Source organism: Columba livia, chromosome 12, assembly GCF_036013475.1.
Source record: "Columba livia isolate bColLiv1 breed racing homer chromosome 12, bColLiv1.pat.W.v2, whole genome shotgun sequence".
Taxonomy (NCBI): Eukaryota; Metazoa; Chordata; class Aves; order Columbiformes; family Columbidae; genus Columba; species Columba livia.
In genome coordinates this window covers 5,112,937-5,131,408 of record NC_088613.1, presented here as the reverse complement: position 1 = coordinate 5,131,408, position 18,472 = coordinate 5,112,937, and the positions used below count along the sequence as shown (strand labels likewise).

Genomic DNA, 18,472 nt, shown 5'->3' with positions numbered 1-18,472 from the left:
ATCAGGCACAATTAAATTACTAAACTACGAAACTTCTCATTCTGTAGGCTTAGCACAGAAACTGTTTCAGCTTTACATTGTGCACTAAGTTTTAGAAGCTTGTAACCAGCTTATAACCCACATCCTGACAATATGATGCAACTGACTCTATAAAACCATCAAGAATTTGAAAGCAGCAACTTGCACCAGAAGACACCAGCTTTAGTCTTAAATCTGGACCACCAATTATCTGAAATAGCATATAGGGGGAAATAAAGAAACCAGGTTAGGCAACTTATTTGAGTTTAAAGCTGAATTCTTTTGCCTTAGTCATGATTTGCTTTCATTACAATTGGACTCCAAGTTGTTACTCATCAAATACAAAGAAGCTACCACACACTGCTGTACAACACACATTGAAATCTTTCACAAAAGCTGTTTTTTTGCCTTCAAAACCAAGACTCTGCCAGATTTTTTTTATTCTGCTTACCACACAAGCAGTATTGCTGCATGGGTTTTCCTAAGGGCTTGTGCCAGGGCAGCATTTCTTTTTAATGCTGAGCGTTCCCCTCATACATTGTCTCATCGATGCCTCAGCTGTAATGCCATTAAAACAGTGGTCAGAGGCTGAAGCAACGACACAGTGAACACCTAGAAAAGCTCAACCTGCTCTTACAAAAGTGGTCCTTTTTTCACTATTTCCTTTTCTTAATCTTTGTGATGCTCTCTCTACCATGTGTCCCAGTTGAAAACTTGCTTCTCCCTTAGTGTATGAATAATGCACTCTCCCCCACAGAGTATGATTATCTTCCCAGTGCCTACATCAGAGACTATGAATGCTCTGAGGGCAAAGACTCTCTCATTTTTTGTCTTATGCAATACTTAGGGCAGTGGTGGAACATCTGAATATTGGCTGGAAATTTGGAACAGTGAACATCATCTGGAAGATCCTGGGTGGACAACATAGCCAGCTTGATCAGCATTCAGTGAGCCCTGGAGGGACAGAAAACTTCAAACTGAAACTTGAACGTTGGATTCTCTAATTTGGCACCCTGTTTTTTTGTAAGGTTAAAAGCTTAGCACATTTGCAAAAAAATATACTATAGGATCTGGCCTGTAACAGAGAGGGAGAGTCATTGCTGTCTCTCACACTCAACCCTTTAATTTCTTCTCTTACAGAAAGATCTAGGCAGCCATTTGAAACCCTATCATGCGACCTGGCATTTATTATAGTAATCTTAGCTTTTGGAAAAGAACAAACATTTCAGTCTGGATTTCCTTTTCCTCACTTGTGCCTTGAAGCAGGTCTGTTCCTGCATCTGTGTGTCCTGTAAATCACGCCAACATTCCCCTTTGATCCACTCTTGCTAAGCTAACAGGTGTAGAAAAAATGAATGTGTGTTACAGAAGATGTTTTGATACAACATATACTTTATTTTGGCATGTTAGTCTTACCCAAATAAGTCAGCTTAAAGAGTAAAGAAAACCAAAGCCAAAACATCCTGAGGTCTTTTTTGATCTCCCTTAAGGTATGGAGGCTTCAGAGCATTTCTGGGAGACAGGTTCCCACCATCACATGCACCCATCTGATTCCTCATTTCTTAGCTCGTTCTTTCTTACAAAGCTAGTAAGTCTGACATCAGAAACATTAAATACTCAGAACTGCAACTAAGACGTATGACAGCTGAAGATGCTTGGTCCCACACAGAGCAGTCCTGATGTCTGAAAACGGCATGTTCAGACTATACACCAGATTAATATAGTCTCTTCCCATGCCTGCATTTTTTAAAACCTTCTGACAACAAACTACATTGAAACAAATGGACTCCTAAAAACAGGGCTGGAAAAGGGCAAAGTCCATAACCTTCCTGTCTCCAAATACTGCACTACTTCGTTTCCCACAGGAAAGCCAGTGAATAGGATGCCAATCTACAGCACCACAATGCAGTAACTGTGGTGTTCCAGCATTTAAAAACTATAGATCTACATTACTAGACGATGACATGTATTGTCTTTGTTGCTTCTAGATGGCCAAAAAGGAAGAGCAAACGGTTCATTAGTAATAGTTTATCAGGGGTCATACAAGCAATCTGGAACAAACTTGGCGCAAGCCCCAAGACAAGACCACCCAGCAGACCTATGCTTAACTGTGAGCATTTAGTGCTGTTTGCAACTCCAGCTGGTGTCAAACACTGACGATTACCAGTTATCATTCAAAGACAAACTGGAATAAACCTGCCAAAGAATACTTTTTTTTTAAATTAAAGTAAAAAATGTGATGTATTATTACGTTCAAGCAACCACCAAAAAGAGTTGTTGAGAGACAAAGGCTAGATGCAGTAACACGGCATTCTTTTTGAAGGGTAACTCGTGTTACAAGTGAAAGTCACTATAAAATGACAATGTTGCTGCAAAAGGAGACAGAATTATATATTTAGGCAAATTCCCAGACTAAGCCTTTTCAAAGAGCACAAACAGTTAGTCTAACATTCCTTAGGGTTCCTGTATCCTTTCAAACATGATAGCTTTCTTGTAGTTTACACTTATCATATTAAGAAAAATGGTAATGAGGAGATCATGACAACTTCTTTTAAAAGCAACAATGACTCAATTGCGAAGGAAAAAAAGGAGTGATAACTGTTTTCATGGCAAGAAGCCTCCAGTGAATGCCTCACTGTTGAAGCTGTGTTCTTTGTTTTTGTCTGAACTCAGGAATGACAAGGGGCTGCTCTTTAAAAAAATCTCAGCACTAGTTTTCATTTGATTGGTACAATACTCTTTTTTTTGTCAGATAAACTGGCAGCTCAGACCTCTTACTGAAAAGATTAGGGACTCAGGAGGTTAGAAATGATAAAATACTGGAATAACCAGGAAGGGATTAATTGGCTTGATTTTAAAAAAGAAAAAAATCACTATTGGGGATGTTCCCTACAAACCAAACACCAAGTTGTTTTTTTCGAAGGCTCAGAAGAGTATTTTTAAAGGTTACTGTGCCTTGGGGTACACAAACAATGTGTTATTTAGCAAGATATACTCATGGCAAAGAAATGAATGGGCTCCATAGTCCAAAGGGGCCTTTAACACTCCGTGCTGGTGCAGTAAATTCCATCAGAAGATCTCAAAGCATTCCCCACATGAGATCACTACTCACCATTTTCCAGCTTGGCTCCAGAGGTGAAATTTTGTTGATGCCTTAAATCACCCATTCAACCAGCATCAAACACAACCACCACCCCACCCTTTTTTTTTTCCCCATTAGCAAGCCTCCTAAGTCCATGTCGTCTGCAAAATACAAGTAGGCACTATTTTCACCTCGCCCCCAAAAAAGTTTGCTTAGATGTTGCAGAGAAATTTTGGAATAGATAAAATATTTAGAGAAGAGCTGTAAACTGTTGAGAATAGGGTTTCTAGTGACACCTACACCACAGCCCTCGTCCTGGAAAGCCAAACAGTGACACCTGTAGCAGGCAAAATAAACAGCCCACGCAGAATGTTGAACAAACATAAATAAGGTCAATTAGGTCTGAACTTCAGATTCATGTTTGTAGTCAGGTTTTGTCTCCTGCCTCCAAACAGTGGGCAACAAACACCTCAATGCTTTGAACTAATAAACCCATCTTCCTTTCTAATGCTACAGCCTGACATTTTCTTTAGCTAAATTTTGCAAGGCTGGTTGCCTGTATGACTGCTTTTAAATCAAAAAGAATTGTAAAAAATTCCTTGGGAAAAAAAGAAAAGAATAAAAAGAAAAGCACTCTGGTCAGATTTTTCAGCTATCCAAAGAAATTGTTACACAGTTGACATAAATCAATGTGGCAGGATCTACAGGCTAATTAAACAAATGTGACAATTTTACTGTGACAATTTAAAAATGCTCAAAAGTGCCTCCTACCCACAGTGTGTATTCTTCTCAAATGTGTATTAAAACCCATGTACTGTATTAAGAAACTGAAAGGAAGTTACATATTCAATAAAAAACACAATTATAAGCGCAATTTGAAATATATGGCTAAAATAGATTGGAAGTTCATACGGTTTCTCAGAACATTAAATTCAATGACACGCTTTCTTTAAAGAAATGTTAGAAATTCTCTATAGAAATGGATAAGCCACAGTATGTAGTATAATTTTAAATATCTGATTCAGCCTTGCTCTTGCACAGTTATAGCACCAATAATTCCAGCTGAGGACCTCAATGCATTTTGCTACTAACTAATTTAACTGCGCAGCGTGATGGCAGCGTGGGTGAGGTTCTGGTTCCCCACTGCATAGAAGGAGACACTGTGGAGTGAAGGGGCATCTCAAGGTTATACAGGAAGATTAAAGGTAGGATGTTTTATCTGAGTCTATGTATTCAAACGTTTATTGAAAGGATGTTCAAAGAAATGGGAAGATGGACCACAACAGTCTTTTACTGGCAGGTAGGAAGTGGTATATTCTGAAGACTTTGACAGCTGAAACAATCTCCACAGGTGTGAAGGAAGACACCTGCAGAAAGAGCTCCACTGATTAAGCTTCATGACAGGCTTAAAGCTTACAGATCAATGGCAAGTAGCAAAGACATAAATTGCTCCTCCAAAAAAGGCGGCTTCCAGAATTATTCTCCCTACAGAATGCAGAATAACTTGAACCTAAGACAGATGATGACTGCAAGACTGCCTTCCCATGTTAGGCTGCTTCTGCAAAACCCATGGAGGCTGCCAAGGCTGATGGGGTGTCACCACATGACTCCTCCAAAGGAAAAGTCGACCTGGTCATCCAGGGGATCTCTCACGAGGAAATACTTATTGACCTGTAACTCGGTGTCTGTATTATTGCCTTAAGAAGAAGAGATTAGGAGTGACTTGGGTTAAATTCAGACTGCAGTACATGAAGAAAACGGCAACAAATATTCACGGTATCTGTTGTAACAGAATACTTCCAACCATTGCCTCTGAGAGCAAGAAAGGGATTCAAAATTCTAACTTCAGGTTTATTCCAGGTGTCATCTTTGTCCCGTTCTCTTTACTTTACTTCTAAGAGCACAAAAGCAGTGAAGCATCAAAGGCTGCAATATGGCAGGTGCAGTTAAAGCACTGAAACTGAGCAAATCTCTAGTATCTGGCCCCTTGTTGGTCCATTCTTTTTTCTCATTTCCCTAGTTCTTTTTTTACATATATCTTTTTAACCATCAACCAATATTTTTATGTTTTGATTGTCATTGCCAGCTGAAACTTCAGAGGAGAATTTCAAAGAGGATTGCTCTTGAAACTCTTTCTGAAGATTAATGTAGTTACTTCTTCCAGCCCTGTCTTCCCTTGGACACTGCAATCTGTCCAGCCTTTCCATAGCTCTGTTCCTCTTGACTGACAACACATGGCAAACTTATCCTTCATGGGTACCACCTGCTTCTTCAGCAGTGCTGTCTCACGGGGAGGCTTCCCACCAGGACTTAAAACCCCCAACACTTGCCCTCTGGGCTGCAAAAATGAAGCTCTTGCCTTTTGTGAGGTGAAGAACCATAGAAGATGCTATAGACTTCACATCTTCAAACCAGAATTGTTTCTAATGCATGCATTCATTTCACAAAGCTTAACTCGATTTTAATATGTTTTCAATGTCTTCATTCTGTGCCTAAAGCAATTTGTTATGTAGACTACACATTATTAATCTACCCAGAAGAAAGGTAACATTGCTAGCAGTTTAAACACTCAATGCCCATATTTAACCATGTTTCATTTTGACAGGACAAGATGAAATAACAGAAATGATTAATCTGAGACCAGAGGAATATTCTGCTACCTATATTTCAAAACAGGACTAGAAGTTTTATTTAATACTTTGGCAATAAGCTGCGTTAAGTGGAGAAGAGGAGCTTCAGATGGCTTTTCTACTCGACCACACAGCATACTGTGCCAGTAGCTGTTGTTACTGGTCATTTTGGAATCACCAGCAGCACACAAGAGGCTCTGAAATTCCCAGTCATGTTTTTATACAACATAAATTCATTCAGCCTACAGGGTTCTTAAGGGAGCTCATCTGGTACAGCTAGAGCCAAACACTATAACCACGTAGAAGTGTTTAAGATTTTCCATTAAGTTCAGCCCTTCTAGGCCTTTTTTGTTCATGGAAGCATACAAAAGGTCAAAGTTGATACGACATCCCAGATTCCTTGGGTCTGTTTTCTCTCACACTTTCACTCAAAGATAAGGGAGTTACTCTTAATTTACAACAATGAAGAGGGACGGGAAATCAGGTCCCATGGGTCAGCAAATCTGGAGTAGGAATCTTGGTTTTATGATACTCTTCACTCAACTACAAGACCTCATCAACTCATTTTCCCACATTTTTTGTCTCTTTCACTTCCATTTTTTTTCTGGAACTATGAAACTTAAAGGTATTTGAGAAAGCCGTATATGAAGTGATCAACATTTAAGTACCACAGAGGGTACACATGATCTTCTGCAAAAGTTGCAAAACTTATATTTTCCTCTAAGACAATGACTTCGCCTGAATTACTTTCCTGTTTGAACTGGCTTTGGAAAAATTATTTACTATATTCCCATAAAATAGCATTATATTTGTCATAACAGAGTACTGAATTGGAGTGAGGATGCCAAGCATGTAACATGTTGTCATACATGGTGGATCATTTCTGAGGTGACTGTCAGTGCAGTAGAGAAACTAAAACTGGTTGTTTTGGTGCAAAAGAGATGCTGAAGACCTTGAAAAACAGAAAAGAATTAGCACTTTTTCATTTAGTCATTAATTTCTCTTGGGAATGCTTTCATTCACTTCAGGAGCAGAAACACATGCCCAAACTCTTGTGATGTCAGCTCACTTTACAGTAATTTCAGTAGCAAGTCTGGCAATGATAGTAGAATTATGTAACACTACTGAAATCAGCAATATTTCAATTTGGCAGTACAAAAAGATATGTTCAAATATTATGGTTAAGGAGATAAGAAAACAGAATTGAATAGTGAGCATGAAATGGGTGTACTGCAATCTGTCTCTCTTTTCCCAAATACCTTTTGTAATATTTTTATTGTCACAGTGTATACAGGCTGCAATAGACCTACATAATTATCAGATTTTATATTTCAAAGTTCTTTGCTAAATAGTTTCTTTAATACTGCTATGAAAATAAAAGCTTTATTTGATAAATGTGCCTGCAGGCTGGAATCAGACCTTGCTTGTCTGTCCTCACAAAGGTCTAATTTTTTGCTGCCTTGCATCTTGAAGAGACATTTATCCCTGTACCAGGCAGGTGCAAACCACCACCTTTTGCACACGGGAAACTCTGCACACCCACGCACATTTGTCAGATCAGACAGGCAACCTTTCCTCCCCATCAGCGTGAAATCTGCTCCGCGTTGATCTGGCAGCATGAAGTAGATTTATAGCATATACCCACATCACAAGTGAACTCCTCTCGTATGCACCCTGTGCTACGCCAGCAGTGTGACTTGGTCCACAAAACCAACTATGTAAGCCAAGTACTTGAGCATTGACTCATGTCAACCTCCTACACAGCTAGCTCCGAGTTTTCTATAGTATGTACCTCTGAGTTAATAGACATTTTTGGACAAAGCTCCTGAGGTGCCTTTCTCATGGGTGCCACCATAACGTTGTCACTGTAAAGCTGTATTACCAAAAACTTGAATAATCCTGTTCAGATGTGTTCAGGTATAACTCACAGAGGCCAAGATAAACCTCTGTGTTAAGGGTCTGCTCTAGACTAGAAAGACCTAAGGCTGCATCCTCCAATTCCCAAAGAGCCTTTTGCCCTTCAAGGCTACACCAGCCTGTCCTCAAATGACTCCAAGTATTGATGTCACTGTGACTGTGTGTATACGGCCGGATAGTACACTAAATGCTGGAAAAAAGCTTTTGACCTTCCTGGAATTGGTGCTGAATGATGGGGTACATTAAGAAGAGTGTGACCAGCAGGTTGAGGGAGGTTGTCCTCCCCTTCTACTCTGCCCTGCTGAGGCTGCATCTGGAATTCCGCATCCAGTTCTGGGCTCTCCAGTTTAAGAAAGATGAGGAATTACTGGAGGAAGTCCAGCAGCAGGCTATGAAGATAGTGAGGGGCCTAGAGCACCTTTCCTATGAAGAGAGACTGAGAGAGCTGGGTCTGTTCAGTCTGAAGAAGAGAAGCTGAGAGGGGATCTCATCAATGTTTATAAATATCTCAAGGGTGGATGTCAAGAGGATGGGACCAGACTCCTTTCAGTGGTGCCCAGTGATAGGATGAGGGGCAATAGGCACAGAATGAAGCACGGGAGTTTTCATCTGAGTACGAGGAGAAACTTCCTTACTTTGAGGGTGCCAGAGCCCTGGAACAGGCTGCCCAGAGAGGCTGTGGAGTCTCCTTCTCTGGAGACATTCAAGACTCGACTGGACACATTCCTGTGCAATCTACTCTAGGTGTAGCTGCTTTAGCAGGTGGGTTGGAGTAGATGATGTCCAGAGGTCCCCTTCAACCCCAACTGGTCTGTGATTCTGTGATTGTGGTGGTATTGAGATGAGAATTGAGCTGATCACCTACCAAACCAGGAATGAGCAGTTCTCAAAGAACTACTCAGCATTTTCACTTTCTGGAGTGAGACTACAACTAGAGAGTCATCAGAGCAAGAACTAGTTGCTGCTTTTATGTATACCTACAAAAATGCAGGGGTAACTCCTTTTTGTTTAATAACAGTAGCAGCAACGTAAGTGGAGGTGCTGCCAATTTATATCAGGGTGGGAGGAAGAAGAATTCAATGAACTCAAATGAGATCAGAGGTCAGTAGAATTATCCCTTGATTTATTTTGAGGTGAGAGCAGAAACTGGTTCTGGCTCCGTTGAGAAAATGCTGACGAAAAGCTGAAAATACAATGGCTTGGAAATCGCTAAGAAATTAATTGTTTTTATCCATCCAAATCTTCATGTACATAAGCGAAGTCTAAAAAAGATGAAAAAAATCATCAGCCCTACTGTTGCAACACATTGCATTTTTCAAAGCGGTCTATTACTTGTTCCTTACACGCTTCTAAAGGCTGCACGCCAGACGAGGGACAAAGGCCACAGACACACATTTACACGTGGGTTAACTTTTCAATCAATTTTTTCCTTTCAATAGAAATAATAAATCACCTTATCCTGGAGAAAGAAGCAGCTTGACACAAAACATACGGTGCTGGGCTATTTTTATAGCACACCTAAGACATATAGGAATTCATTTATTTACTCAGCTATTTAAAAGTGGCTACTCTTACTCATTCTCTGGACAGCTAAATGCCAGGTTGCTAAGTTACTGTTACTTGACATCATCTCCTCCCCAACGTGTTCCCACATTTGACAGGTTCACATGATTTACTAGGCCAGTCAGCTCGTTATTCACTTGTCCAATGACGTCTGGATAATCATTTTAAATTCACATCATGTCCTCCCTAGCAAGCCCCCAGATTCCACATGAAAATATTTAAACTGCCTGTCAGCTACTAAGTGCATTTGTAACCACACTGGACCACGTACCTGATTTTTTTAAATTACAGTTATTATAATTAGGTTTAGCATTGTTCTTCAATGTTGGTTTGTATTTTAGAAGAGAAAACAATTACTGAGGAGCAAATAATGGGCTATATCTGTTAGAGTCTAATTTTGCCCTGTGAACAGTTCACCTCAGCTCTGGATGGTACATATTAAATCTGTTAGTGCTTTCAATTGGCGTGAGGAAGGTAATACTACACATAATTTGCCCAGTCAAGGGCATTTTCACCTGCTGATCAATTTACATATTCTCCAATGTCATTAGACATGAGCTAGTCATCAAGAAAACAGAAGACCATATAAATTATAGACTTTGCTCATTTAACTCCAGTCATTTTTATACTAATTACAATCTGAATTATATTTAGGATTCTGTTTTGCTTCCAGACTAGAAAGCTTTTAATTAATATCACAGCTGTCCACTTAACATCAGAAGTTGATCCAGTTACTTCATGCTTTACTATAGTAAATACGAACCTACAAGAATTCTTTTGTTGTTCTAAGCAGGGACAGATTTTGAGACAGAAGTGCCTGCCCAGACAGTTAACACCACAGACACGAAAGCTTTATGTGTACAAACCGGAGCCTCACTTCTGTGGGATTATGTCTAATCGATTGCCTAAACACCCAGCCCAATTTCAATTTACACTACAAGTTCTCAAGAAAATTTAGTTAAATAAAATTTCCTTTCTTTCCTGTGTAATGTATGCTCACCCTCTCTCTACCCAGAGGTAAACCAGTGCTCAGGGAGGTCCCTTCTTTGCTCTCTATAGGCAAAAAAGGGGTGGCTGCTCGTTCGCACTGTGTCACCTCCGCAGAGCCCTGTGCCTGCACCAGCACGGCAGGTCACATAACACACAATGACAGCAAGGCACGCTGGTGTAAAGCACCGGTACAAGTGGCACAAGTAACAGTTTCAGAATATCGGCTTTAAAATGTCAGTTCTCCTGCCCCATTTGCACTTTGTATCACAACATTTCAATGAACTCATTTTTCAATGGCTGAACACAGCAAGTGACAACTTAATTTAAATCCATATTAACAAAATGTGAATTACACACACACACACTGTTGATTGCCTGTCTTCCGTGTTATCCACACTTTCAGAGCCATTATGTTGATTTAAAAAAAATAAGCCAGATTTTGGAATAAAAAAAAGTGTACTGACCACCAGTGTATTCACCTTGATCTTTCAATTCGGTATTAGCAACCTGCACCAAATGCAAATTGCCTGTGCTACCTTTACAGCTTGGCCTTATTTGTACAAGAGATATTATTATTGTTATTATTATTATTTTTTTAAACAACCTTCTCAGCCATCCTGGTTAGAAGAGTAAAATCAACAGGAGATTGGTCTGCCATTAACCTTTGGTTGTAGTATCAGGAACAGTCTTCAAAGCATTTACAGAAGATGACATAAGTGGGTAAGTGTTTCAGGAAATCTGAAAGACTGTGACATTTTGTCTCTGAAGACTCAGGGGTCTGAACAGAGTCAAGACCTTTCCCCTTGGTTGGAAAGTTTTGACCGTGAACTCAATTAAACCTTTTTTTTCTATGAAAAAAAAAATACAGAGATTAAGATTTGCAAACCTCTACGGTTACAAAAAACATTAATCAAGTTCAGCTTGAAAAAAGCTCTGTAAAATCAGAGGTCACAGATCCTAGCTTGGGTCCATCTTCCTCGTAAAGTTTAGCAAGAAATCTGCAAGAGTTACTGTGTCTTTCTGAAGGGAGAAACTGAATTAAGTCACTTAATTCCCTGATTTAAAAAAAAAAAGAAGAAGAAAACAATCAAACTTCAAAGCATGAAATGGTGTCAAGGGCGACTGGCAGGCAGGTGGCAGCACCTTCCTCCGGCACTTTGGGGCACACAGCAATGGTTTGGTTGGTCAAAACGTGCACTATTGCCACACCTTTGGGACTTGACTGTGTTGTAATCCTTGTTTTACTTCTGCAACAGGAAGGAAATGTTAATAGTCCTTTTTTTTTGTTTTACCCAGGGAAGCTGCCATGAGGGAGCTGAGGTCCAAAACCCCAAAGGCTCTGAAGAATCTATGTCAATGGCCCCCAAACGCCAGAAAGTATCTGTCAGGGCTGGGAACTTCATCAGGTTCTCAAAGCACAAGTTGCTGCTGAAACCAAGGGTCATCCTTTCATCTGGAGCAGACAGGCTGAATCTCCTCACACAGAACTTCCAAGGGGAGCCTGAACAGACCAGAGCTCCCAGAAAAAAGTCTGTAGGTCTTTAACAAAAGCATGAGTGATGGGCAACTGTAGTTTGAGGAACGAAGAGGAAGACTGTATCTCAGTCTATAGGTAAGAGAATTAAGGCGACTCCATCTCAGGGTAGGGGAGAAATGTGTCCTGCAGAGACTCACAGAGACTTGAATGCTTATAAAAGGAACAGAAATGTGTATAAATCCTGACAGAGACAAGCTGGCAGATGCAGAGTATTAGGTGAACTGACCTTGCTCACTAAGGAGCACCCTGGGTCTACCACTTGGCTGTGCCTCTTTAATACAGACCCACTAATAAGTTATTATTCAGCTAGAGTGTTAAAGACAGCCATATGACCCTTCTCCATGAAAGATGAAATAACAGCACTACAATTTTACGAAGGATACAAAAGCAAAGGGTATTACTCACCCGTAATATTTCTTCCACACAGCTGGAATCATTGGGAAGGGTAACCTAGGTTTAAATAATAAAAAGAAAAGTTTAGTCAGGTGCTGGATGCAAAGTTCAGTGAGTACAAACCACACAGGTGAACAGCTAACAAGCAACTGCCTCTGATTGAAGACTGGTGTATCCACGCTAGCTGCCTACCAAATCTTCCAGTTCAGATCAACATAAATCCTCAGCAAGACCCATTTTGTCAAAAGTTGTTTTTTTCTCCTGTGCTGCTTTGTGCTACTAACAACAGTTTTGAAGCAACAAAGTACCCTGATTTCCTCACAGTTGAGAACTGGCACTGGAATTGCCTGAAACTTGTGTAATTGAAGAAGATCCCACTGTTACTTCTATCAGCAGCATTCAGAGAGGAGGTGAGGTTTGGTTTAACTTGCTGCAAGCTGCAGCAAAGGGCAGAGGTGGTAACAGTCAGGAGCACGGTTATCATCAAGTATCTTATCCTACAGCTTAACAGGCTAACAGCCAAGACAGCTCTTAAAACTTAAACATATACTGTAGTAAAATATTGGTTGGACTTTAAAAGTGGTTGCTGATTTTGTTGTCTCTCACTTCATCAGCCTGTTGCAGGTTTAGTATCTTCTGAAGACTGAACAGCACACAGCAATCCACCTCAAGAGGCTTGAAAGATATTCCTTTTCCCAGAAGAAAAATGAGATATGTCGATGCACACAATACACACACAGTGGTGCCCCTAACGTCTTCCAATTGAAAATACTTGTTAAAATGGTACTTACAGCATTTGCTACAATGCTTCATTGCAAGGACATGAAAGAGTCACACACCTCCAAATACTTTGAACAATTATATAAACAAAAGGCAGATATGACCTGTATGTGCAACCATTTTGTAGCACTTGCAGGTAGTTATGATGGGTTCTTATCATGGGAGCACAGCAGAAGAGGAAGAGACAATATTCAGGAAGGTATCAAAAAAACAGGCAAGTGCTTCTAACCATAAATATTCAGTGAGACTTTTCTGCCCAATGCTTCTACCTTATTGCCCTTTGTAACTAATATGGTAAAAGATACTCATGACTAAACTTAATCCCTGTCATCCTAATCTGCTATAAAGCTCGACCAAAAGCACTGACCGTGGCTTTTCTCCTATATTTCAGCCAGCACTAAGCTTCAAGAATAAATCCACAGAGCTACAAAAGTCTAAGACCAGAAAGACCTATTAGATCACAGAGTTCACACTTTGCTAATATAGCACATTTTCCCCATATCTTCTAGTACTGACCCAAAAACTGTAGGGAAATGCGTTTCCCACCCCTTTCCTTAATACAATATGGAACAGTACTGTAAACTATTTGGACCTTTTTGTGATAATTGTTAAAATTTTGCTTTCGGTATTGCCTCGGCCTTTCTCTAGAGCTCTTCCCATTACTCTAAATAACTCATTACTTCCCTTCACACTTACGTCACACACAGGCATGTAGAATTATACTCCAGTTTTCTCAAATGCTGTATGTTCAACTTTTACCTTCTTTCCTGATAAACAAGATTTTCCATCCCTTTGGCTTATTCCATCACTATTCTCTGAATATCCAACAGTTCCTCAATATATTGGTAAAGAAGTACTCAAGTGAATACAACTACACTACAGGGATAGTGGCGATTTTTATCGACTTCAAATATAGATTATAATTTGCTATAATATCACTCACATTTAACTGAACAAAAAAAGAGCCTTGACTTTTGTCCCCAGTTTCTGCTCAGCTCAAATTCTACCTGACGAACTCAGGCTGAGAACTTCCAGTGGATGGTCAACATTCACTGCCATAGGCATGCAGTCCACCCTCATACTGCACAACTCGATATCCCACCACTGCACTGGCCTTCCTTCATTCCCCTACTTTTCACTTAAATCACTTTGTTCCCTCTCAACATCTGTAAATTCCTTTCTAATCTGTGTTTGCCATACCTCATAGTAACCCTCCATTCAGCGAGGAATATAGTTAACTTTAACCAAAAGATCAGCAAGCACAGGTATTAACTGCAGCATGCAATGGGATAGTGGGAATACATATGTCTCTAATACAATCATCATTGTTTTCATTGAAAAATTAGTATGCTGGAATACAAGAAAACAAAACAAATACTCCCCCACTAAGCTTGCAGTGTACACACCAGCCACAAAATCTCTCACAGCAGCAACAAGAGCAGCTCAAAATCTGGCCGAGTGAGTCAGAGTGGGGAGAGTGAGAACAGCAGAGATACAGAAGTCCTCTATTTAACACCCCTCCCTACCATTACACATGCCATTTGCAATGGTTAGCCGAGACACCCTATGTATTCCTTTGTTTAGAAATGTCTTATTTGTGATAATTGTGTCCCTGGTTATTAACAGAGGGGGCAGAGCACGTTCTCGCTTGTTTCGCAGTCCTCTCCCAATCCACAGCACTGTTTAAGTTTATGTTACTTCAGAACTAATGATGATAATAACAACAAACATACCATTTTACTTTAATAAAGCCCACTATATATTATGCAATCACAACCGGCTTCTGCTGGCAGCACTTGCTAATAACTTTAAATGCTCATGCATCAATTTAATTGTGTTAATGGCAAAGAAGACTTTAATGGCTTGACAGAACTTTTGTTCCCTTTGGCACTGCTTTGTTTTGAATCTCTGGTATTAAAGTAATGCAAGATGTCAAAGTGCTGTGATTGTCATATAGGGAGATGCAAGTAGGAGCTAGCATGAATAGGAAAACATTTAGATTGATGCAAACATTAAAAGAATAATTATTACAACACAGCTATCAGAGAGAAGATCAATGTAAGAGTCTTTCAGTACATTACTATTAATGGATTTCTAAGAAATGAGACAATTTTTCTAAATTCATGCTGCAGTTGCACCTTCTAAGAGACTTGAAAGGCACAAATCTATTAGAAACTTAGTCTATTCTGGGAAGAAAAAAAAATAGAAAAAGTTTCTCAGCCCTTCAAAGAGTAAATAAAAAATTGCAAGTTTAATTGTCCATAAACACTTGCATTCAGCTAACAAGTGCAAGCAGGCCCACATGGCACGCCATGGCATCCAAGCACAGATTCATCGGGGCAGACTGAAATAGAGCAGATACAATATTCAGCACCTTCTCGAGTACTAGTGCTATAACAAATTATTACAACTGCCATTAATAAAATGCCATGTTCCTCCTGTAGTTTAGTCTCAAGATCGGTGATCCATTCTGTACCACCACCTTCGTAATCTAATAAAAATCAAGTAGTTTAGGACCCATTATGTGATTCTCTGCCTCCTCGTCAGCTTTCATCAGTAATCAGATCCTAAAAAGGAGAGCGCAGCTTACATTTGTGCACACTTTTGGTGCATTTCTTCCTTTGTGCTCAGCATGATCTAACTCAGCTGAAAGGGCAGATTCCAAGAATTTGGCTTCCGTAGGACCAAGTAGTTGCATTTCACATCGTGAGCTCTCCTCTCGGCTGGCAGCATGTTCATGAATCCCAGACTGAAGAACAGTGGTTATTACATAAGCTGCAGACAGACGTCCTGAGGTAATAAAACTTCAATCAAAACAAAAAGATTTCACAACAGCTACGTGCTACACTGAACTCATTTTCCGATTTCATTTTAACCTGGCAAAATTCTTTTGCATCAAAATGGTTTATGTTTACTTTTAAATATTGCTTGCTAAAAAAAAGGAAAGAGGAAAAAAGGAAAGGTCAGATGGTCAAAATATTCCACCTAATACAAGCCAGTATTATAAGACTCTCTTTACTTTTCAGTCTCACAAGAGAGAGAGCAGCACTTAAATGATGTGGAACCAAAGGTTTAATGTATGGCTTGGATGTCTCAGTGCTAAACTTTAAAGAGAGGGAAGGAAGACAGAAATCTAAGAGTGAGGGAATAGTGGCCTTTAATGTTACGCAGATCAAATGACATGGGGTGAATGGTTACAATATCTGATGAGTCATGTTGATCTAACCTTCCATTTATTCATTCAACAGTTCCTCGACCACTCTTACCTCCCGGACAATTTATAACCTGCATGAGATCAGATTTTGTTTTTGTGGCACAGAAAAATCATATAAAGTCTCTTTTCCCTGTAATTTACATCTGATAGCAGGCATTTCTCAGAAACGTTAGCAAAAAAAAATCTTCGGACAGACTTGTCAGAATAGTTCTGAAAATTCAAATGCAATGTCAGAAAGCAGAAATACACAATGAATAACGTCTTTGCCAGAACTGACCGACTACATTTTCATCTGGATAAACTGTTCGAGAACAATCCCTCTTGTTTTATTGATGCACAATTGGCGTTCAACAAGTAATCTCTTCTTCCTATCTTTGTTTTATCCGAAAGATAAACAAAGCACGTTAAATGAATGCAGGAACCTGCTCTTAATTCTTGCATATGAGCACCTATGTGCTTATACATCAAAAACTCTGCTTTCATTGTCATCTCCTTTATCAAGGAACCCAGTTTGACTCTGGGGAAATGAAGCTCATACTACTGTTTACTCCTTCGAACACAAATAGATTTTTCACTTGCTAGCACAAAAGATCCTGTGCATGAGCCTTGATTGATCATTTCCAGTGTGCACTACACAGCAATAAGATGAAAACGCTTAGAAAACCAGAAGTAGCCAAGCCAGGCGTGTTAGCAGAAGCCTGGTCCTATGAGTGCCTGCACCTCCTGCCAGGCTTCCTATTAAGAGGGTGCTTCTTATTTTGATTATTATAAATGGGAAATGGATTGGGCAGTACTAAGAGTAGCAGGGTTTCCAGATGGAGGACGTTGGACTAGATGACCTTCTAACATCCTTCCAACCTATATGAACCTATGATCCAATTTTTGCAATATGCTCACAGTACTTCACCTGCCCTTGAGTGGAGCATCCACCCACACCTTTCCAAAACCAGCCTTCCTTTGATTGTCATCAGCATTTCCTTGAGTGCTCAGGCCTCACCTGCCCTCTTCAGTCATTCCCTCCATCTCTTCAGGACTTGCCCCTTTTCAGCCATTCAGCTGCCATCTGACCACGTTTCTCCTCCTGAGGAACAGTGTTTCATATTTACTGTTCAAATCCCCTCGAGTTGTTTCACAGTTCACACTTTTGTCTGCTCCCTATCTAATATTTCATCCCAAAAGGGTAATTTGTGTTAAAGACACCTGAAATAGATTTCAAACTAATCTCACTAGCTGGGAGGATCTTGGCTCTTCCTTACTAACTTCAGTACAAATCGCTAAGAATCCCAGAAGCAAAAGAGCAAGGAATTAATATTGCAGCCTGATTTTTTTTTTTTCTGGTGTATTCATGATATTCATGAAGTTATCACCAACATATATTAGGACTGTATGTTTGAGGTCTTGAAGAAACTGAATGAAGTCAAACATGGTGGTATTCAAAAAACCCCAATAAAATTGCTCCCTTGGTATTCAAATACATATACATGTTTTTCACAGGGTTATTCATTCTCAAGGGAGACATTTGTGGGCCCCAAATAATGTATATCCACTGTTTTCTTCTAGTACCTCCACCATCCTGGAACCAAAATACCATGAGAAGACTACATTTCCCATTATTTCGATCCCCAAAATATCTCCTGGGGCTTATTAAAAGGTCTGAGAAAACATATATGTGTATATATATATATATATATATATATATATGAAATTAAGAGTGAAAGAAAAACTATTGCCTAAAACAAAATACAGAGAGCTGCTCCTTTGTTCCCTCTTAATACAAATACTGCAGAAGCAGTTGTATCTAATATGCATTTACTGGAGAACCTGAAAACAGGAAAAAGTTTTAAGAAGTAGACCGAGCTAATTCATTCGTTACGCTAAGACAGCCTGGCCTGCAGTCGGTGCTGCTCTTCTAGTGGAGGATGGAGAAGTTTATGCCTCTTCCCTCAAGTAAAGCACATTAGCTTGGAAAAACAACTTACTAGTGTGGTCCAAAACGTGACTGAATCAGACGCCCACTGACTTTATCGAACTTCCCAAAAGGTCTCTAGTTCAGAAGCCAAAACTGCCCGCAGTGGGTACCTTCAGTTTCACACAGAAGCCAAGGACTCTAATATGCTCCTCTCCAGTCACCTAAGAACTGGACCAAATGGTGGTTACAAAAGGTTGGGACACTTGGGTGCCCACAAATCAGAAGGAATCATAGTTTGATTTCCCTACAATGAATGCAGTTTACAACGACCTCCCAGTCAGAGCAACCCCGACTGCAAGGACAAGGTTTTTTCACTGGCATTTAGTTCTGCTACAGAAACTTTTAAACCAGACTAACCTTGATGTGACAATTATATTTT

At 39.8% G+C, this 18,472-nt stretch overlaps 1 protein-coding gene across 6 annotated transcripts in view; it reads right to left on the bottom strand.

Annotated features, from left to right (window-relative positions):
- The window catches only part of AFF2 (ALF transcription elongation factor 2), a 333,925-nt gene that overhangs the window by 142,127 nt on the left and 173,326 nt on the right, over positions 1-18,472 (bottom strand). For all 6 annotated transcript variants that reach the window (XM_065077475.1, XM_065077476.1, XM_065077479.1 and 3 more), the window contains exon 4: positions 12,143-12,187. In XM_065077475.1, coding sequence (XP_064933547.1) covers positions 12,143-12,187 — 45 coding nt within the window. The remainder of the gene's footprint in view (positions 1-12,142; positions 12,188-18,472) is intronic.